The 22,832-nt window shown below is 41.4% G+C and overlaps 1 protein-coding gene across 7 annotated transcripts in view; it reads left to right on the forward strand.

Moving 5' to 3' along the window:
• Positions 1–22,832, forward strand: part of Helz (helicase with zinc finger) — a 128,380-nt gene that overhangs the window by 34,792 nt on the left and 70,756 nt on the right. For all 7 annotated transcript variants that reach the window (XM_027425844.2, XM_027425849.2, XM_027425847.2 and 4 more), the window contains 8 exons: positions 1,888–2,012; positions 4,046–4,102; positions 5,517–5,565; positions 7,015–7,090; positions 10,001–10,199; positions 10,745–10,852; positions 11,859–12,156; positions 19,870–20,137. In XM_027425844.2, the coding sequence (XP_027281645.1) occupies positions 1,888–2,012; positions 4,046–4,102; positions 5,517–5,565; positions 7,015–7,090; positions 10,001–10,199; positions 10,745–10,852; positions 11,859–12,156; positions 19,870–20,137 (1,180 nt within the window). The remainder of the gene's footprint in view (positions 1–1,887; positions 2,013–4,045; positions 4,103–5,516; positions 5,566–7,014; positions 7,091–10,000; positions 10,200–10,744; positions 10,853–11,858; positions 12,157–19,869; positions 20,138–22,832) is intronic.

Raw genomic sequence — 22,832 nt, forward strand, 5'->3', positions numbered from 1 at the left:
CATCCTCAGATCACTTTTTCAGCTTTTAATAGTCCTTTTTTAAAAAATTAGATTGCATTAAAAAATATTGTGTTTGTTTGCTTGCTTGCACTTGTGTGCACATGCACCTTTAGCATGTCACATGTTCACTATGGCTTATGTATAGAGGTCAGAGGGCACTCTGTAGCAATTGGTTCTTTCCTTCCATCTGTGAGTCTCTGGATCAAACTCATGTGGTGAGGCTTGGTAGTAAGCATACCGGCAGGGCCCTTAGTTAGTTCTTTTGTTTGTTTTTGTTTCCCTTACTGTGTAGCTCTGGCTGCCTAGAGCTTGCTATGTAGACGAGGCTGTCCTTGCCTCTATCTGTTTTTGGGATTAAAAGGATACACCTCCACACCTCCACCACAGTCAGTTACACTCAGATATCAGGCATTACACTTGCCTATTAGAGAGTATTTTGCCTTCATGTATCTGTGTATCAGGTACATGCCTAGTGCTTGAGGTCAGAAGAGGGTGTTAGATTTCCTTGGACCTGGAGCTACAGATGGTTATTAGCCATCTTGTGGGTGCCGGGAAGGGAATCCAGGTTCTCTGCAAGAGCAACTGATGCTCTTAATTGCTGAGCCATCTTTCCAGCCCCTGAGGTCTCAGTCTCTCTCTCCCTCCCTCTCTCCTCTCTCTCTCTCTCCCTGCCCCCTCCACCCCCTCTGGACTCAATCTGTAGACCAGCTTGGCCTTGAACTCACAGAGATCCACTGCTTCCCCTCTCAGTTTTCGGGGTTAGAGGTTGCACCATCACTACCTGGTTTTAAAGGCTAATTTTTAATTGCATAAACACATCCAATATTAAGATTTCACCCTCCTTCCTTTCTTCTTTCTTTGTGTCCTTCTGCCTCTCCCAACCTCTCTGCCTTTAACCTCAAACTCACTATGTAGGTGAGGTTAACCTTGAACTCCTCACCCTCCTGCTTCCCATCTCCTTAGTGTCAGGATTAGAGGGAGCTGCTCCCCGTTATGTGCAGTGCTGAACACTGAACTTCATGTGTGCTGGCCGAGCACTATCAATTAAGCTACACCCCAGACTGGAATTTGCAGTTTCTCTTAAACAGTTTAATGACACAGGGTCTGGACCACTAAGAAATCTGAGGTTTAGAAGCTCTCATTTAATTTGATATATTAAACAATTTTTGGAAAAAGAACTTAATTTAAAGAATATTATTGTGTGTAGAGAGTATATTTGCGCTCATGTGGTGCAGCACACATGAGGTCATAGAGAAACTTCTTGGATTTTCTCCTTCTGCTAAGGGGTCAGAAAAGTGATTGATTTCAGGTCATAGGAATTACATAGCAAGCACTTTTATCCAACATGGTCCTTATTTCCTTAGCTGGAACTAATTGGTTTCAGTTATCTTGCTTCAGCCTCTTGCTTAACTGGGTCTATAGGTGTGCAGCGCCATTCCCTACTAGAACCTTTTTAAAACATCAACTGCTTGTTTTCTCTCTGTTAACTATTTCACCTATATGTGAGTGATATTTTGAGGCCTGTATATAGTGATCAGGATAACTGGCATATCACCTGAAACATTTGTCTTTTCTTGGTGTGGGTGTATTCGAGATCCTCTCTACTCAGTGTCTTGAACTACACAATTCAGGGCCGATGTAGTTCTGTGGGCCACAGGACCTGGAGAGAGAGCTTTAGAAGATGCCTCCCTAGGCTTGGATGCTGGAACTTGTAGTAGGGTTCATCTGTTCTTTGCCATGCTCCTTCTTGTCCTTGTATGCATGTCTTAGAAAGAGCCGACTGCTTGTTTCTTCTGTTTGGAGTTATTCTTAGGATGCCTTACTTTTGTAAGCAAGAAAACTGGGTCTGAGTGCCCTGTGGCTAATGCTGTGTTTCTCCCTTGGCAGTACTCGGGGAAGGACTGGCCAAGGGAGAGGGTGCCTTCCGGGCAGTGCTGTGCTGTATGCAGCTGCAAGGGAAGCTCCAGCTGGTGTCCTCCATCCTTGCCAAGTCACTGTCAGGAGAGTCTCTGGTAAGTTGATGAGTGCAGGTTTGAATGCTTGCCAATGTTGGGTTGTATGGGATAGTATACGGGATAGTATGAGGAAAATGGTGTATGTTTGGTGTGTAGTGTAGTTTTGTCAGATGTCAAAGTTCATGACAGAACCAAGATGCTCAGTTTTTTAAAATGAACTGATACTCAGTCATTGGACCTTTGCCATTTGTGATTTGTCTATATAAAAACCACAGGTACTTTTACTGAGTTCTAAAGTATAAGATAACCAAAGACATTCTTTTTAAAAATTTTTAAAAAATCAGCTGGGCAGTGGTGGCACATGACTTAATCCCAGCACTCCGGATGCAGAGGTAGGCAGATCTCTTGAGTTCAAGACCAGCTTGGTCTACATAGTGAATTCCAGGACAACCAAAGCTACACAACGACACCCTGTCTTGAATCACCCACCATCCCCCTAACACCCTCCCCCCATGTGGTGGTGCATGTCTGTAATCCTAGTGCTCCACAGGCAAAGGCAGGCAGATGTCTGCGTTCCAGGCCAGCCAGGGCCATGTGTTTTTTTTAAAGGTTAATGTATATACTAATAGGTTTCATCATACCAAATGGGTATAAGTTAATATCTTTATTTACTTTATAGAAACTATCTAATTATATTTACACTTGAATTTACATCTTTTTAAAGTTATAATTTTTATTGATTCTTTGTGGATTTCAAAGATAAGTTTTTAAAGATTTATTTATTTTATATATATGAGTGCTCTGTCTGCATGTATGACTTTATGCCGGAAGAGGTCATCAGATTACACTAGAGATGGTTGTGAGCCACCATGTGGTTACTAGAAATTGAACTCAGGACTTCTGGAAGAACAGCTGGTGTTCTTAACTGCTTAGCCACCTCGCCAGCCCCAAGATAAGTTTTTAAATATGTAAATTTTCTAGTTTATTTCTTATAATCAAAGGGCTACTTTTTGTAATTTCATAGAGTTGATAACTTATAAGAATTTGAAAGAAAGAACTTGGTATTTTTCAGGCATCAAAATAAAAGCCGGGAAGAAAGTCTGTAATTGCCAGGAAGTGTAAATTCTTTGTCAATTGTGCTTCAGGTTGGTAGGGATTTTGAAAATCAAGAGCACAGATGTGAAAATACAGAAATTAGAAAAGTATTTAGTCTGTTATAAGGTGTAATATTATGGCTCCACCACAGGGTAATTTAGTTAACCTGTAAGGAGTTACTGTGCAGTGAATTACTTCCTTAGTTTGGCCATGTCTCTGAATTCACAAGGATTACAGATGTGAGTACATGAAGTGATACAGTAATTTAGCTCTAAGTAGCTGTCAAAATGTACTTACCCGAGTCTCTCTTCTTCTGAGATAGGGCCTGGACCTTGAGACAGACTTCTGCCTTATGCTTCCGAGTGCCAGGATTACAGTTGCTAGTCACCATTCCTAGGAAGAGAAAACTGCTTTTGATACAAGGTCTCTCTGTATATGTATCCCAGGCTGGCCTCAGGCTTGGAGTCCTCACTGATCTTTCCTGTGTAGCAGTTACAGGTGTGCCCAGCCTCAAAAGCTTTTTTTTTTTCCTATAATTATTTTACAGTTAGATCTGTTGGGGTTTTTAATTTTTAACAATTTGTTTTTAATTTTCAAGTTTTCTGAAATTTGAATTTAAAAAATTAACAAATGGTTTCTCTGGTGGTGGATAACCACTGAGCTCATATATATACAGAAAAGCCCAAGAGAGAGGGGAGAAATAGTTTTAGGTTTGCATTTCTCAGTTTTTGTTTTACACTGATAGCTTGGCAAGCATTTTATAGAATTAAAAAAAAAAAGTTTTTGAGGCAGGGTTTCATGGAACTTCGGCTGGCCTGGTGTGTGTGCTTATCAGGAGCAGCAACGGGGCCTTTCTTCCCAGTAGTCCTCTTCCTGTCCACAGCTTCACGCAGCCCCTTACAGAGTAGCAGTGTGAGGAAGGGAAGGGGAGAGCTGAGTTGTGAGACTAAAGAACTACCCACTGATGGTTTTCTGTCTTCGTTTCACCCTTGCAGAATGGGATGGTAACGAAAGATTTGACAAGACTGAAGACTCTTCTCACAGAGACAGAGGTGAGTCCATTGTGGGAATCTCTTTAGGTCCATTGTGGGAATCTCTTTAGGTGCATCAAACCCAGTGAGTCCGGTGAGCATTCTTCTGTTAGTCAAGATGTGAGGTGACAAGGGGATCTTCTGTGCAACTGGGTTGGGTTGCACAGAAACCCCCTCAGAACACGTCTTCTGTTCTGCATCCCAGATCTTCTTTTCTAACTATAATCATTATTTTTGAAATTTTTTTTGGCATATGCATACATGTGTGGCTTGTGTATGTGTATTGACTCCTGTGTGGACATACATGGATGTGTGGGTGTGAGTGCACACTTGTGTGCATATACACGTGGAGGCCTGAGGTTGATTAAGATGTCTTCCTCAATTAGTGTCTACTTATTGAGGCAGGGTCTCTCACTGAACCTGGAGCCAGCTGTCCTTGGGATCTCTTGTCTCTGCCTCGTGAGTACTGAGATTGTAGGGATCACCATGTCTCCTGGCTGTCACATGGGTTCTGGGGATCTGAACTCTGGTCTTCATAGTTGCATAGCAAGCTCTCCATGCACTGAGTCATCTTTCTGGCTCTCATCCCGGTGTTCTCTGTCCCCCATATGGAAGGTACTTGGGTAATTTTTTTTTTTTTTTTTTAACTTCATGTGCTTTGGTGTCTTTCAATTGCTGAGCCATCTCCCCAGCCCCTGGGAAATTGCATTTATTTATTTATTTATTTATTTATTTATTTATTTATTTATTTATTTATTTGGTTCTTGCCTTCTGAGGTACTTCTCCAGCCATTTTTTTTTTTTTTTTTGGGTTTTTTGAGACAGGGTTTCTCTGTGGCTTTGGAGGCTGTCCTGGAACTAGCTCTTGTAGACCAGGCTGATCTTGAACTCACAGAGATCCACTTGCCTCTGCCTCCCGAGTGCTAGGATTAAAGGCGTGCACCACCACCAACTCCTGGCTGGAAATTTTAATTTTTAATTATTTCTTTCAATCAAAAAATACAACATTAGGGGCTAGAGAGATGACTCAATGGTTAAGAGCACTGATTGCTCTTCCAGAGGACCTGGGTTCAATTCCCATCACCCACATGGTGGCTCACAGCTGCCTGTAACTTCAAGATCTGACACCTGCACACAGACATACATGTAGGTAAAACACCAATACACATAAAAATAGATAAATTATTTATAAAAAAACCCACAACACATTGAATAACTCAAACAAGATAACCCTCAAATCATCTGTATCTGACTTAGAAGATGTTGTTAAATGAGGGAATTAGTTTGAGAATGCTAAGCATCCAGGCAAAGAGCTCCACACATGCTCTGGCAGGACTCGTGCAAGGCAGGGGCAGCAGTGGCGTGTAAAGATGCATAGCTCATGCATCAGTTAGTATGTTTTCTTTCTCTTACACCCCTTTCTTTGAAAATTGCAGACAGCAAGTAATGTCCTCCCTGGATGTCATGTGGAAGACTTAGATGAAGGTAAGTACTAAAATTGTCATAATGTCTGGTAAGTCTTATTATGGCCCTTGTCTTTAATCCCAGTGCTCGGGAGGCAGAGGCAGGCAGATCTCTGTGAGTTCAAGACCAGCCTGGTCTATAGAGTGAGTTCCAGGACAGCCAGGACTGTCAGAAAAACAAACAGAGAAACCCTGTCTTGAAAAACAAAACAAAGCAACAACTCCTCCCCCAAAAAACAAAAACAAAACAACAACAACAACAACAACAACAAAAAACCCCAAATCTCTGTCTGGAACATTTTCATAGGTTAGCTGAGTGATGATAACTCCACAGATAACTCTGTAGCTGAGGCTGGTCTTGATCTCCTGATGCTGCTGCCTCCACTTGGGAGCACTTGGATGGTGTTTGGATTGCAGGTGTGCACCAGTGTTCCTATTCTCCTAGCTTGCCCTGAAGGCTAGCCTGCTCCATGCTAAAGTGACTTTCATAAAACACATACTAACTTCTCTGGGGTTGTCTTCATCTTTGTAGTTAAAATGTTAAACAGTGTTAAAATGAATATTTATTATTATGGTTTAATAGGTTCCTAAAGTCACCCAGCTAATAATGGATGAAACACAACTTTTTGGCTTAGCCTGGCAGAAAACCTTTCTTGTTCTCTGAGGGGAGGTTGGGGGAGAGAACTTGTGAGACTAGAAAATAGCTGCTTAGCCTTTCTCTCCTAGGTCTTATTTTCCTTTGCTTATTTGGAACTTCATCTAAATCAAAGTCATTTGTATTTAGAAATGTATGCACTTAGCTCCTATATCTGCTTAACTGTTTGAGCTTCACTTTTTTTTTTGTTTTTAAAGATTTTATTTATTTATTATGTATACAACATTCTGCTTCCATGTATATCTGCACACCAGAAGAGGGCAGCAGATCTCATTATGGATGGTTGAGCCACCATGTGGTTGCTGGGAACCGAACTCAGGACCTCTGGAAGAGCAGTCGGTGCTCTTAACCTCTGAGCCATCTCTCCAGCCTGAGCTTCACTTTTATACAATGTTCGTAGTGATATGCTTCTCACTCAGTGTGCAGTGGTAGGTTTGTTCACAGGACCTTCCCGGACAGTCAGTTTTCATTCCTGAAGGAGTTTCCCATAGAAATGCATCCCATGCTTGGGAATGACAAGCATCTCAGCTGCTCCCCTGAGTTCTCAGAGAAGAGATTGCCCTGGGAGGAAGCCCACTCCCTGTCAGATGAGAGTCAGTGCCACCTGCCTGATTTAGCTGCTGGGTAGTGGCCTCTACAGCATGCTGATTCACAGAACTCATTAACTGGCTCAGTTAATTGGTAGGGGTACCTTTGTCATGCCTGTTTTAGATCACATGGGATGATGCATGTGGAGGGATGTGATTCTTAGATGTTAAAATATTGGAATGATGAGGTAACCTCACATGACACGATTATATCCTCATTATTTCCCAGGGTCTTGTAATGGTTGGCATTTCCGCCCGCCACCCAGGGGAATCACAAGCAGCGAGGAATATACTTTGTGTAAAAGGTAATGTAAAAAATATTTTTAAAATAAATTACATGTCTTTTTTGAAAGAAGAGCTAATTTTCCTTCACTCTTTGAAGGCAGTAATTTAAATTCAGAGAAGATAATATGTGAAGAAAGAGAAAGTATAATGATCAAGGGAAATGGTTTGTTTCCCATATCAAACAAACTGCATAGGTCAGCGCCAAATCCATGAGACTTTAATCTGAAACAACAGGCATGTGAATGCAGCCTGCTTAGACTTTGTTCAGAAGGCTTTCATGCTGGCTGAACTTAATTGTGGGCTGCTTTTAGTGTGGAATTTACTGAGATGTGGTAATTGGAGTTGAAATTAGTTCCTGTAAACTGAAAGAGAGCACAATATCAATCATATTCAATTATTTTAGTGATTTTTCTGAAAAAATATTGTCATGGAATTCTTATGCAATTTGAGTACTTTTTTTTAAAGGACTTTCAGAATTAATGATGTAACTCATTTTTTTTAATTGGGTTTCTTTTTTTTTTAATATTTTATTTATTTATTATGTATACAACATTCTGCTTCCATGTGTATCTGCACACCAGAAGAGGGCACCAGATCTCATAACAGATGGTTGTGAGCCACCATGTGGTTGCTGAGAATTGAACTCAGGACCTCTGGAAGAGCAGTCAGTGGTCTTAATCTCTGAGCCATCACTCCAGCCCTTTACTCATTATTAATAATTATTTCTAAAGATGTAGAAAGTTAACTTAAGTCCCATTTTAAAAGGCAAGCTCTTCAGTTCCTCTCACTAGAGTGAGTGGCTGGTGGGGCTTGGCATAGACCTTGTTGCCCTCAGCTGGGCAGGGAAAGGAGTGTGATGTGTGCTGTGTTGAACCACAGTCAAGATGATGGGGAATTTGTAGTGGAATTGAGGGACTGAGCTAGTGAACACTGCAAGTCCTTGTGGGGCCAAAGTACTGGACAGAAAAAGAGACCCAAGAATTAGAGTCTAGAGAGGACTAGAAGCCCCTTTTTCTTTTTTGAGGGAAAGAATTTTTTAAATTTATTTTTATGTGTATGAGTGTTTTACCAGCATGTATGTCTGTGCATCATGTTTGTGCCTGTTTCCTACAGAGGCCTGAAGAAGTTGTTGGATTCTTCCTTTGGACAGGAGTTACAGACAGTTGTGAGCTGCCATGTGGGCGGGGGCTGGGAATTGAGACTGGGTCTCATGGAAAAGTGGCCAGTGCTCTTAACTAATAAGTAGTGAAATAGCTAGGAAAACATAGACAGGTTTTTGGAGCATGAAAACATACTGTATATATAAAAAGGTAAACACACGTTTTCTGAAGGAAATGAGGATTTAACAAGCAGCTGCATCCTAGGTTCATGCTCACTTCCGATGATTTATAGGCACCGGAGAGATGAGCTGTGCGGGTTTATCTGTGCCAAGTTCATTATCTGTTTTCTCTAGAATGGGTTTTCCAGTTGTCCACATGTAATATCTCTCTTGTGTTTGTTTTGTTAAATGTACTTTAATTTTTTTCCTCAGAGGATCTCTCATCAACTTTAGAATATTTTTACTAACCTAAGATCAGACTTTACATAGTTTTTCAGGGTATTTTAAAGTATTTTTTCCAAAATTAATGATCAAAACAATTTGGTTTTCTTATTTTGACCATAAAATTATCAGTTAAGTTTTCTTTTATAAAAAACAATGATTTAGCCTGGCGTTGGTGGCACTCCCCTTTAATCCCTGTGAATTCGAAGCCAGCCTGGTCTACAGAGTGGGTTCTAGGATAGTCTCCAAAACAATACAGAGAAAACCTATCTTGAAAAAACCAAAGAACAAACAAACAAAAAAAACCCAATGATTGTTTTGCTTGATACCTAATTTTTTTGTGTATTTGTATATAGTGTATATGTAATATTTGATATGTATGTGTATTGAATAGGTACCAAAACAGCTTCACCTTGAACATTTACCATTTCATTGTGCTAAGAACACTCCAAATCCAGCTAATTGAAATGTACTCTATATTGTTGTTGTTTGTAGTCACCCGAGTGTTTGAATTTGGGGATTTAATCTAGGCCTTCACTCATGCAAAAGTGGTATACCATTGAGCTACAGCCCCAGCTGGTAAGCTGAGTGTTCAGAGTCACAGACCTGAGGTGTCATTATCAGTGTCTTTTGAAGTCAACATTTCTGTATTTAACTCTTGAAGAACTGAGTAACTGTTCCATGAATTTGTGACTCTGAATTATAAAATCCTAAATTTACTTGAAACTTAACATTAGCCTGTAGTTTCAGTGAAGTAATACAGAAAAAAGAGAACAAGTATCCCATTTGAAGGTAAAGGTAGAGGTATGCAGTGAGGTTCCCAGGGTGCAGAGTGTGTCGAGTTCATGCCATCTGGGGAATGAGATCATGGCTGTGTGAACAGCTCGTCCACTGGATGTCAGTATTGCTTCAAGAACTATCTAAGGGAGCATGTCTTCAATGGCTTATTTTGGGCAGAGGGGTCACAATATACTACTGTGCTTTAAGGTCACTGTGTTCCTAAGCACAAAGTCACAGGATATTGGAGTGGGGGTTGAAGCTCTGACTATCATGGATGCTTGTCTGCCATCCCTTTCTGCCTTCATTGGACTTGACAGTGATAACTCTGGCCTCTCAGAAGATCTTTGTCTTGGTACTGAGGAGGCAGAGGGCAAATGGTGGAAATTATCCTTAAATGGTTGAACACTTTTAATCCTGGCACTTGGGAGGCAGAGGCAGGTGTATCTCTGTGAGTTTGAGGCCAACCTGGTCTGCAGCGTGAGTTCCAGGATAGCCAGGGCTGCACAGAGAGAACCTGTCTCGAAAGAGCCTTGTCCTACCCTATCCCCACCCCCACGCCCACCCCCAAAATGTTGAACATATATAAAACAGTCTTTCCCATTCCTCTTAGGTTTTTAGAGCAAGGAATCTGTAGGTATGGTGCCCAGTGTACTTCAGCACATTCCCAGGAAGAATTAGCAGAGTGGCAGAAAAGATACGCCTCACGGTTAATAAAGTTGAAGCAGCAAAATGAGAATAAACAGCTCTCAGGCAGCTACATGGAAACCTTGATAGAAAAGTGGATGAGCTCACTGTCTCCTGAGAAAGTGGTAAGAACTACCTACCTTCTGTTGCTCTTGCTCTAAACAGTGCACTGGTTTCATCATTGCTTTCTCACGTACTCAGTTGTAGCTTATTTCTTTAGTCTACTAAGAGCATGTTTGTTTTTCGAGACAGGGTTTCTTTGCTTAGCCCTGGCTGTCCTGGAAATTGATTTGTAGACCAGGCTGTCCTCACAGAGATCTGCCTGCCTCTGCCTCTCCAGTTCTGAGATTAAAGGCATGCTCCACCACTGCCTGGCTGAAAATGTTTTTGATAAAGTGGTGTTTTTAGTAACAAGCCGGGTTATTTGTTAACATGAAGGGCAGAAATGGTATGCAGCTCCTACAGTAATGACCTTCTTTTAGGGAGGTTTTGATTCTAAGTTTTTGGTTGTTAATTTTCTTCTATCTGCGTCACATGTCAGTCTTGTAAGCATGCTGGAAAGAAGTGTGTGGGATCCCTTGGTCAGCAAGTGCTCCATCTTTGCTCATGGCTCACAGCTGTGTTTTTTTTTCACCCTCAGACTGTAACAGGAATCTGTCTTTGCTTTCAGCTTAGCGAATGCATAGAGGGAGTTCAGGTGGAGCACAACCCTGACTTGTCGGTCACCGTCAACACCAAAAAATCCCACCAAACATGGACCTTTGCTCTGACCTGTAAGGTATGAAGCCTGTGCTGATTAAAGATCAGTTTCTTGAAGCTTATTCGACTTTAAATGTCTGTTAAGAGAGCGTGACTCGGAGTACATTTCATGTAGGCTCTGTCCTGTGCCAAAGTGGGTTTCTGTATTTCAGTCATTTAAATGCCCTTTTTTTTTTTTTTTTTCCACTTTGAAGCAGGATCCATTTAGCTATGTAGGACACCTTATTTACTTGGTAAAGAAGTCTGGCATACATTACCTTCTAAACTTGGAACATAGGATGGGGTTCATGGCTTATCAATGGATTATTTAATCTGGCAGTTCTAGGATTTTTTTGCAATGAAAACCCATTTTTGTATTTTATTTGATGAAGTCATAGATTTTATAAAAATGTGTTTTTCTATTTTATTTTTTGTGTTTCATGGGCCTGGCCCATGCCAGGCATGTATTCTACCACTGAGCTCTATCTCCAACCCTAGAGAGGGGTTTTCAATATGAGACATTTTCTGCAGTGCTTCTCATCTTAAATTATGGTGGTCACAGTTTAAGATTGGAATATAGTTAACCATGGCGGTGAATATGTTCGGTGGAGAAGTTTTGTGCTGTTTTTAGTGGTATTTCTTCTCGGCACCATCTGCATCTTGAGATGGAATGTTTAGCTTCAGCCCTGAACCCAATCCCGTGCTCTCAGAGGTAACTGTCCTCCTTCAAAGCTTCCTGCGTGAGGCTCTGCAAGCATAGTTAGAGGCTGACCCAAGGTGGGGACATGAACGTGTGCAGAAGGCCCAGGGCGGCTGAGGATGCAGCATACGTACATCATTTTAGAAACTTTGCTTTAACCATTCTGTTTTGTCTTTGTTTTTCTTTTTCTTCTTAAATAGCTTGTGAGCACAGTTTGTTGGACAAAATAGTACCTTAGAAACATGGGGAGTAGCAGACCCTTCTGGGAATATTTTCATTGAAGAGCCCAGTTACAATTGAATTTCCACCCCCTTGTACTCAATGAATTATTTTAACTTCCTTGTAGCCTGCAAGAATGCTGTATCGGGTAGCATTGCTTTATGATGCTCATCGTCCTCATTTTAGTATCATTGCCATATCTGCCGGAGATAGTACTACCCAGGTATCACAAGAAGTCCCCGAAAACTGTCAAGAATGGATAGGAGGAAAGATGGCCCAAAATGGATTAGATCATTACGTGTATAAAGTCGGGATAGCATTTAACACAGAAATATTTGGAACTTTTCGCCAAACCATAGTTTTCGACTTTGGATTGGAGCCAGTACTCATGCAAAGAGTAATGATTGATGCAGCTTCTACAGAAGGTAATATTTAGACTTTTTTCCCCCGATACAATGTATTAAAAGGCAAGATTAAAAGATATGTCTTGACCCCTAAATATTCCTCAGATAGGGAGGAAATAAAAAGGAAAAATTCCCATGTTAATTGACTTATTCACTGTGTAATGACCATAAAATGGGTCAGGTTGTGCCGTGATCTCTTCATGCAGTCATTGGGCAAGTCTTGCTTTGAAGTCCCCTAAACTTACCTAACATGAATAGGTAATCAAGTCTGTTTGGTCTAGCAATTTCATGTTAAAGTAAGATGGTTTTAGCACAGCCAGACCTTTTAGTATTTGTTTGACTAGAATGTCTTTCTAAGGGTAATGACGTATATACCTCCAGTGTCTTTCCATTTCCTGCTGATGGTTCAGTTAGCTTTGCTGATGTTACTACTTTATCTCTGAAGGAAAAGCCCTCAATATCAGTTTAAGTCATCGTGAGCCTTCACTCTACTGTTAAGGAGGGCAGAGGGTCTCAGCAGGATCTGCTCAGTACTTTGGGAAGGGAAGAGAAGGGGCCCTGGTTTTAGCACAAAAGCCCCTGCATGCTTGCTGTTACAGCTGATTTGCTTTGTATATTATTGATGGTGCCTCTACCAAAATTTGATGTCTAAATCCAATAGGACATGGAAAGGACATGCTAGCTCACACTTCTGTGGCTCTTGGTTGGAGTATAGGTGCTTTAATTTATTAAACAAATGATTAAGAATTTCTTTAATGAGGCTATGTAGTAGGCTATATGAAACTTGGTACTGTGTTGACTGGAACTAACCATAATGTAGAGGATGCTTACTCCAAGTACCAGTGTCCTACTAATCAGAACCTAATCGGGACAGTTTTCTTTTCATGAGCAGACATTAGGATGTGTTCTTTCTCTTTTTTCCCCTGCAAGTTGAGGTCATGCATCTATCTATCTATCTATCTATCTATCTATCTATCTATCTATCTATCTATCTATCTATCTAATTTTCTGGGACTGTCTCACTAAGTAGACCACACTGGCCCTGAATTCACAAGTCTCCTGCTTCAGCCTCCCCAGCTCTGGAAAAATGAGTGTGTATGACCATGACTGGCCCTCACTGCAATGTCTTCTTTGTGTGTGCAAATGTAACCCAGGCTTCATTTTATCCCATTCTCTGCTTTGTTTGATCTCATTTACATTTTATTGGGTTGTATGTAATTTTGTTACTCAGTAGGAACAAAAATATGTTAATTTCCATAGCCAAAAAATAGATATGCCAGTAGATAAAATACAAATCAAAGCACACATCATTTTATGAAGGACTAGATGGTAAGTGTTGCAGGTGTGTGAGGGATGGGCCTGACTGCACTCACAGAAATTCAGTGATGAAGTGAAGCTGGAATTTGAATGGGTAATGTCTTCATCTCTACTGTTTGCTTCTTCCACTAGATTGGCTGTTTGTGTCTTCATTGGCTTTATATTGCTGTGATAACACAACAGAAAGCAACTTGGGGAGGGAAGGGTTTATCTCATAGTGCAGCTTGTAGTCCATCATCCGGGGAAATCAGGGCAGACAATCAAGGTAGGGACCTGATAGCAGGAACTGATGTGGTGGCCTTGAAGGAACAGTGTTTTCCTGGCTTCTTCTCAGCACTGTTAAAATTCTCACCAAACAGCCCACTCAGCTCTGAGCACTCTTGTCTGGGCCATAGTTCCAAAGTCTTTCTACAGTCTTCCCAAAAACATGGTCAAGTGTATCACAGCAATATCCCACCCCTGGTACAGTTTCTGCCTCAGCTTGCTCTTGCTGTGTTAAACACCATGACCACAAGCAGTTTATGGGAGGAAAGGGTTCCTGACTGAAGGCGGTCATGGCAGGACCTTGGAGACAGGAGCTGATGCAAAGGCAACGGAGGAGTGCTTGCTCAGTCTGCTTTCTCTTCTCTTCTCTTCTCTTCTCTTCTCTTCTCTTCTCTTCTCTTCTCTTCTCTTCTCTTCTCTTCTCTTCTCTTCTCTTCTCTTCAAGATTTATTTATTTATTACATATACAGTGTTCTGTCTGCATGTATGCCTGCTGGCCAGAAGAGGGCACCAGATCTCATTATAGATGGTTGTGAGCTACCCTGTGGTTGCTGGGAATTGAACTCAGGACTCCTGGAAGAGCAGTCAGTGCTCTTAATCTCTGAGCCATCTCTCCAGCCCTCAGTCTGCTTTCTTATAGAAAGGGGCTGCAGTATTAATGCAGCGGTGGGACCTCGCACAATGAGCTGGACCCTCCCACAGCAATCTCTAATCACAGACTTACCTGCAGGTCACACCATGGAGGCAGTTTCTTTCTCACTGAGAATCCTTCTCCCCAAATGACTCTAGCTTGCATCATGTTGGCATAAAACTAGCCAGCACAACTGGTAAGCAAGATTTGTCCTTAAATAACACTGGAAGATAGTTTTCTTCCACAAAGTTACACATTTGGCTCCACTGGGCCATTACTAGCAGCTCCTATGGTAAGGAATGCTGCCCAGTCTCCCTCAGTCCTATTGTGCCTCAGCCACCAAAGACTGTCTGTGCCCTTCAGACTGACTGATGATGGTATTTTTTATTTATATTTTATGTATGAGTGTTCGGCACGTATACCTGCACGTCAGAAGAGGGCATCAGATCCTATTCTAGATGGTTGTGAGCCACCATGTGGTTGCTGGGAATTGAACTCAGGATCTCTGGAAGAGCAGTCAGTGCTCCTAACCCCTGACCATCTCTCTCTCTGGAGCAGTCAGTGCTCCTAACCCCTGACCATCTCTCTCTCTCTCTCTCTTTTTCCCACACTACTGTTAGTATCTGCAGTGTCCACTTATGGGCCACGAGGGAGTGCCTTCCTTCTAGTAGTTATATAGTAACCCCAAACTGTTGAAGAAGTGTGTGATTTCAGGTGTGCCTTTTCTTTATGCTTTTCTTTTCCGCTTGTTTTCCTGGTTATTGAGGTTTAGAAAAATATGCTATTTATTAAAATTGTCTTTGGGTAAACTTGGAGATAGGACTCAAAATGTGTGGTAAAAGGCACCTGCAGGGAAAGTTAGTGAGCTTTCCTTCCCATTGTATGTATACACAGCTTCCTCTGATAGGAGAGTTTGGAGATGCTGATTTGGAATTGTGTTTTGGACATCTGGAAATAGCATACTTAAAGTTTATTCTTAGGTTTGAATCTGGAAACATCAAATTCATTTCTGTGTTGTGAATCTAGCAAGACATGATAACATCACTACAAAATTTAGTCCCCCTTAAAAATGGATTTCCATTGCCAAAGGTGATGACTGACTACACATATCTGCTATCCATGAACATTGTATGGTCAGCAAAACATTAGAAAAAGAGGGTTTTAAAGTTTGTCATCAAAGGTCAATGTAATGAATGACAGCACAAGGAGAAGCTCCACGAGACAGTCTTTCTTTATGTAGCCCTGGCTGTGTCTGGAACTCACTCTGTAGACCAGGTAACCAGGTGTGTGCCACCACTACCGGGCATTGGTTATGTGTTTTTAAGAAACAAGTATGGTTTTTGTTTTTTACTATTCATTAAATTTGTTCTTTGACAATTTCATACTTTTTTTTTTGGAGATAGGGTCGCTACGTTAGCCCTGGATGGCCTCAAATTCACAGAGATCTGCCTGTCTCTTAGATGTGGGGAGTAAAGGTGTGGAGCACCACATTCGCCACAGTTTTTTATGTAGTATGTGCGTGCATTTGTGCTACAGCTTCTTATTAGCCTCCTAGAGAGGGAGAAAACAGGGCCAATGTTTGGCACAGCCAAGGAGGTTTCATGTCACCTCTGGGTAGCAGTGTGGGAGAGCCATGCTAGTTGGAGTTACTGTGCGCTTGGGTTTTATTTGTAATGTGAGTGGCCAAGACTTTGTTCTTCTAAGAAAATGTGTGCTGTCTGACTTTGAAATTAGGAAGCATTTTATCTCGCTTTTAGATAAATAGAGCTGCTTTTAATAAATTACATTTATTGGATGCTTATGGGCTGTGTCTGCTTTGTTTTCCTCTCACCATCTTCTTGTGCAGTCTGCAGGCCCTATTAAAGTTACAGTTTTAATTGGTTGCATTTCATATTTCAAAGCAAGACTTTCCTTTGGATACTATATTATAATAGGTAGGAGCTTTGGGACTGGAATGAGAGCAGACTCCTAGCCTTACATCGGAGAGCTTAAGGATGTTGGGAAGTAAGGATGTTGGGAAGCTATCCTAGTTGAGTTGGCTATTTTTGTGAAAAGATTTCTTTTATTCTTTTACAATTATATGTAGGTGTGCATGTCTGCATATGGGTACACACAAATGAGTGGAGGTTCCCTCAGAGGGCAGAGCCATTGGTTCCCAGGAGCTGGGGTGATAGACAGTTGTGAGCTTAATGTGGGTGCTGGAAATGAACTCTGGTCCTCTGGAAGAGCAGCAAGTGCTCTTAACTTTTGAGCCAGCTTTGTAGTCCAGAGTTGACAGCCCTTCCATTGTTGTTACGGATATCCAGTTGGTTAGGTTTTTGGTGATATTGAGGATTCAGTGCAGGCTCTCACCCATGCTAGGCAATAGTCCAGTTTAATTTTCCATGGATTTTTCTTAAATGCATTTACAGCTTCTGCCTATTTGCCAAACCTCAGGGTAGCATATTCTATAGGTTTTCTTGGAGATTATTATTACAAGAGTTGGTTAATGAGCAGTGTTAATAAGCACTGTTAAACTCTCCTAAGTCCAAGTTTGTTCCTTTTTTGTCTTTCCAGAGTGTGGTTCATTTTAGGCTGATGTAGGTTGAGGGAACATATCTGCTATGGATGAAGAGCTGCTCAGCATTCCTGAGCAGTACCTAAGTCTGGGTTTGGGGATCCCAGGTGCAGGCTACAGCTGAGGATGATAATGAACACACCTGTAGGAGCAGGTGTGTCCAGTGTCGCCATAAGAGACTCAAGAAGTAATGACCTTTAGGCACTGTAAATAAGTGGGTCATTACACAGTTTAACAGTTCTTTTTCAGGTAAGGGATGAGCAAGGTGTGGTGGCTCACACTTGTAGTCCTAGCATTTGAGAGGCTGAAGCAGAGGAATGACTGCAACTTCCAGCCATAGAGTTATTATAGAGGAAGACTCTCTAAAACCCCCCCCCCCAAAAAAAAAAAACCCTTCAAAACCAAGAGTGAAACAAGCAAACAAAACACAAGGAAGAGGAATGAAGAGTAGAGGTGGAAGTCTGCCTCCCAGGAGAATTCTGTAAAGCCTCTTAGGAGCCACCAGCCATTCACGAATGGCCTTTTGAGGCTGGCACATCTGGTGTTTCCAAGTGTTTTCTCTCTACTGTTACAGCTCTCCCCTCTCCTACATAGTCAGCAACATGATGCTGGGTGTGGTGGCTCAGTATTTAATCCCAGTGCTTGGGAAGCAACCACAAATTCTAGATTAGCCTGGGCTACATAGTGAGATCCCACCCTACAACCCCCCAAAATGAAATGGGATAAAATTAACATTGTTTGAAAATTTTGTGGTTCTACTTACTCAAGAATTTCCTCAAACCAAAGTGTAAATTATGATACTATCTACATAAAATGTCAAAAAATACTGTTGCTTATGCCACGTCCCCCAAATTTAATACTTCTAGTCAAAAGTAGAGAAATTGAATTTCCTTATAATTATAAAAACAGGGTTTCTATGTAGCTTTGGAGCCTGTCCTGGAACTCACAGAGATCCGCCTGCCTCTTCGTGCATGTGGTGTCTGTCCCCATCCCTGGGCCCTGCCCCCCATGCTAGGACTAAAGGCCTGAGCTACCACAGCTCCACCAATTTGTGCACATTTTAATGTGTCATACATAGCATTCTCAGGATACCATTTTTGCTTTCTCTCTCTCTTTTTTTTCTAAGCACCTTAAGGGACATAGGAGTAGTCAGTGACTTTTAAATGACATGAGAATGTGTTGCTTGAAGTATAGACTAAAGTCACTTAAATAAAATCTGTAATGTAATTATGAAATGTAAATTTTCCACCTTACAATAGAAGTTAGACATCCTTCTACATACTAATTTTTTCTTTCTTTTTCTTTTCTCTTGGCTTTTGACACAGGGTTTCTCTGTGTTCCTGACTGTACTGGAACTCACTCTGTAGATCAGGCTAGCCTCAAACCCACAGAGATTTGCCTGACTTTCTATCTCCCCAATGCTGAGATTAAGGACGTATGCTACCATGCCTGATTCAATTCATTTAAAAATGCAGTGTGTGTGTGTGTGTGTGTGTGTGTGTGTGTGTGTGTGTGTGTGTGTGTGTGTGTGTATCATGTGTTTTGTACCTATGGGTGTCAGAAGATGGTGTCAGCTCTCATGGAGCCTGTTGGTTGTGAGCCATCTGTCATGGGCGCTGGAAGTCAAACTCTTGTCCTGAAAAGAACAGTAAGTGTTCTTAATTGCTGAACCATCTCTCCAGCCCCTAGAGTAGTTTGAAGTATAATTTTAATGGGCAGTTCATCTTTACTGCTGTGATAATTGTACTTATGTTGCTGTCTGAGAAATAGCAACACTCTTAGAAAAATGCTTTCACAAGGATCAAAAGGTAGAAATTAGTGCCCTTATATATTTTTATTAAGATAATAGGATAAAAAAACCCCAAAACAAACAATAAGGTATTAAGATACTTGCTACTGTTGTGAAATTTCTTTGTGAGTGACTGCATGTGTGCTTATAATGCATATTTGCATATAAGGTTACAACACAAGAGCTTGGGGTGTAGTTCAGTGGTGGAATATGTTGGGCTTTGTGTTTGATGTCTAGTACCACAAAATAATCAATAAATAAACTTGCCAAACTACTAACTGAATGGAGGTTGCAGTCACATCTGTTCTAATTCAGAGACAGCTTGACGTGACTTCCCCTGAGCTCTGTCTGAAGTAGGAAAGTCTTTCTATTATATCAAAACTGAACCGTTTTGATATAGTGAGTTGGACAACTTCTGCCTGTTGGCTAAGTTTTGCTTTTCTGGGCAGGCACACTCCACCCAGTAAGTCTCAGGTAGTGCACTGTGAGCTTCTTGTGGCTCTCATCTTTGCTGGTCTGTGTTACATCTCTTTTAAAGATGCAGAACCTTACATTCCTGGTTTCGACATTGTGCCCTGATTACAGTATAATTTTGCTGAGTTATACATGACCTTTTGGGAAGTGGCGTTCACACAACTTCCTATCACATGTTCCAAGGAGTTGGCAGTGTTGTACATCCGTGTCTTCTAACAGATTGCTGCTCGTAGCAAGGTGATGTTCAGACAGCTTCCCTGTGCTTTGCCACACAAGCAAAAATTGAGACTTTCAGGACTTTGGGTCCTCTCTTTTTCTTATGGGGCAGGTTCTGGCAGGATGAGGAGGAAAGTTACTGTTAACCATCACTTGGTACAAGGAATTGATCAGTGTCTCCTGCAGGTCAGGCATCTCTTGACTCAAGTTCTGAATATTAACCCCAAAATAACTATTGGTGGCATGACCTAGCCTAATGTATAAAAAGGTGTTCTTACATGGATTCCTAACAATGCTATTTTTTTTTTTTAAATGGCCAAAAATATATCAGACATGGGGAAAGTACGCTCTCAATGAGTTTTGTGTTTTATTTTAAGAATTTTAGCTCTAGTATATGAAATTCTTTTACAAAAATAAGTACTTATTTATTCACTTGAGAATTTAATGCCGTTTTCCTTTGTAAATGTGTTTCTTGTTTTCCTTTAGATCTTGAATACCTGATGCATGCAAAACAGCAGCTGGTAACCACAGCCAAGCGCTGGGATTCTTCTTCTAAGACTATTGTAGATTTTGAACCTAATGAAACTACTGATTTGGAGAAGAGCCTTCTGATCAGATACCAAATTCCTCTTTCTGCTGACCAGCTGTTTACACAGTCTGTTTTAGACAAATCATTGACCAAGGCTAACTATCAGTCACGGTTGCACGACCTGCTTTATATTGAGGAGATAGCCCAGTATAAAGAAGTTAGCAAGTAAGTTCTTTGAGAACCTCCTCCCTCCCCTCCACTCCTCCCTGCCCTCCTTCTCTTCCCCTCCCCTCCACTCCTCTTCTCCTTTGTCTCCCTTTAGAGACATTTTTAATTTTACAATGGAGACATGCTTAAGTGAAGATGGGTATTAAAATAATTGTTCTTCACTAGCTATATTTTTTATTTAACTAATTAACTACTTTAGAAACGGGGTCTTATTATGAAGTCCTGGCTGACCTAGATATGTAGGCCAGGGTGGACTTGAACTTCTGCCTCTTGACTGTCAGGATTATAGGTGTTAACCAGCATCCTTGGCACTCTGTGTTCTATCTTTAATGGAAGTGCTATTAAGAATTGTGTTTAGGAATCTGGCATTGGTGGCTCATGCCTTTAATCCCAGCACTGGGGACTCAGAGGCAGGCATATCTCTGTGAATTCAAGGCCAGCCTGATCTACAGAGCTAGTTCCAGGACAGCCAGGGATCCACAGGAAAACCCTGTTGCAACAAATAAAAAAAATCAAAGAATTGCGTTTATTTAGTACATGGCTCTTTCTCACAAGACCTTACTGAATGTCTGCTCTGGGGCCATTTGTGCACACTTTTGGAGAATGAAACCAGCCCCGCTCTTGAGACATTTTACAGTGAGTTCAGGCTGTAGCAAGCACTTAAGGAATATTCGTTCAATAAATGTACAAAAATGGAAGTAAGCCACATATTTCGAAAGTTCTTTGAAGAATGAAATGATTTAGATAGAGGGAAAATAGTTTGAATTGGTTTTATAGCAATTTATAAGTGTTTTCTACAGTCAAGAGCTAAAAGCAAAAGATTATTTGGTTAATGTAAGAAGAATAGTCTTAAATGAAAGTGTGAGTGAGTGAAACTATTAAAAAGGTTGTTATTTTGGATAACAACCTTATTTTGGAGTCCAAGACAGTCTGTGGGACCTCTAACAGTGGAGCCAGTTTTTATCCCTAGAGCACAAATGGACTTTGGGAGCCCATTCCCTATTGCAGCCCAGATACAGCAAGGAGGGTCTAGACCCTCCCCCAAATGATGTGACAGACTTTGAAGGTCCTTGGTAGGGGGCCTCACTATCCCTGGGGAGGAGTCGCAGGGGGTGGGGGGTGGGGTGGGGTGGAGGTGGGTTGGGTTGGGTGGTGAACATGGGAGGATGGGAGGGCAGGGGAATGGGGGATGGATATGTAAATATGAGTAATTAAAAATAATAATAATAGAGAATAATAATAATAAAAAAACCTGGAAACTGAAGGGGAAAAAAAAGGTTGCTATTTTGAAAGTAGTTTTTAACTGGTTAGGTAAAATAAGATGAATCTTCAAAATTGAACTCAATGAGACATGATTATATTTTTATAACTGTTTCTCCCTTTAGATATAGTCTAGCCAATATGTTTTTTTCCTGCAAGTTGTCTTATCATTAATAATAGATGCAGGATACTCATTAGGGGCATATCCAAAAAACAGAGCAAGTGAAAACGTAAAAGTACATTGTGCCACTCTATTTGTTGGTTACATGTGATAGAAAAAGTCTCATATTAAATGTGCCAGGTCAGTACATTTTGTTTTCATTATTCTGGGACTACACCTTGGCCCTTTTTGGTGTGTAGCATAGGCTGGCCTTGAGCTTGTCAACCTTCCCCCTTTCCTCCTGAGTGCTCATATTTCAAGTATGTGCTGGGCCATTCTGTTGTTACCTGTCAGGTGCCGCGCGTGCCTCTGTGTGTGTGTGTGTGTGTGTGTGTGTGTGTGTGTGTGTATGTGTGTGTGTGTGTGATGCTCCAGGGCAATCTTCAGGATTTGGATCTCTCTCTTCACCTTGTTTATGAGACAGGGTTTCTTTTGTTTTGCTGCTGCACAGTTTCCTCTGGTCAGAATAGATTCGAGACAGAAAGCCATGTTCAAAGTTGAATATAGTGATCCAGGTTGACAGTGTTGAGTTGCAAAGGACTTCACCAGTAGTAGGAGCCAGGGCTTTGTGATAGTGTGGTGAGAGGAGTGGCAGCTGGTGAGACAGACAGTTGATGTACTCAGCTTCTGGCTTGGAGACCTAACTGAATGGGGGAGCCTTTTTGCATAATTCCTGGAAACACTGATTTGGAGCAATGGTGGAGGGGTCAGAGGTTAATTGGTGTTCCACATCTGGGCACAGAGAATACAGGAACAAAGGTGTCCTTAGAGAGTAAGATGAGGGGCGCACTGGGACTTTGAGAAGGCGGCTGATTTCAGATGGAAATGGAGGTAGTTAGACAGGTAGCAGACAGTCCCTGTAGGGTGTGGCTCTACAGAAGCCCGTGGATGATGGAGTTTAAAGAGGAGAGTGACTGCAAGGTAGAAGGGAGACAATGTGAAGCCTGAACATGACCTTTAGCAATGGAGAGGTCTTGTCAGGCAGCCATGTGTTAGAGGCAGTCTCTTCCAACCTAAGTGAGTTTTAGTGACCTAGCCCTTCTCATGATATGAAGCTCTCTCTAAAGACACAGGACACAAGGGCTGGACAGAGGCTGTCAAATGGGCAGTTTTACTTCACTTTCATGTTAATGGTTAGATTCTTTTGGTAAGATTTACCTGGTAAACCCTCGGCTGAAAGTCCACTGAAGTTTGCCTTTCTTCCTAGCCTAGGTGGTTTTAAAGTCTTAATTCTCTCAACCATGTTTCCTATTAGTCAACATATTTCACTTT

This window comes from Cricetulus griseus, chromosome 7 (genome assembly GCF_003668045.3).
Source record: "Cricetulus griseus strain 17A/GY chromosome 7, alternate assembly CriGri-PICRH-1.0, whole genome shotgun sequence".
NCBI lineage: Eukaryota > Metazoa > Chordata > Mammalia > Rodentia > Cricetidae > Cricetulus > Cricetulus griseus.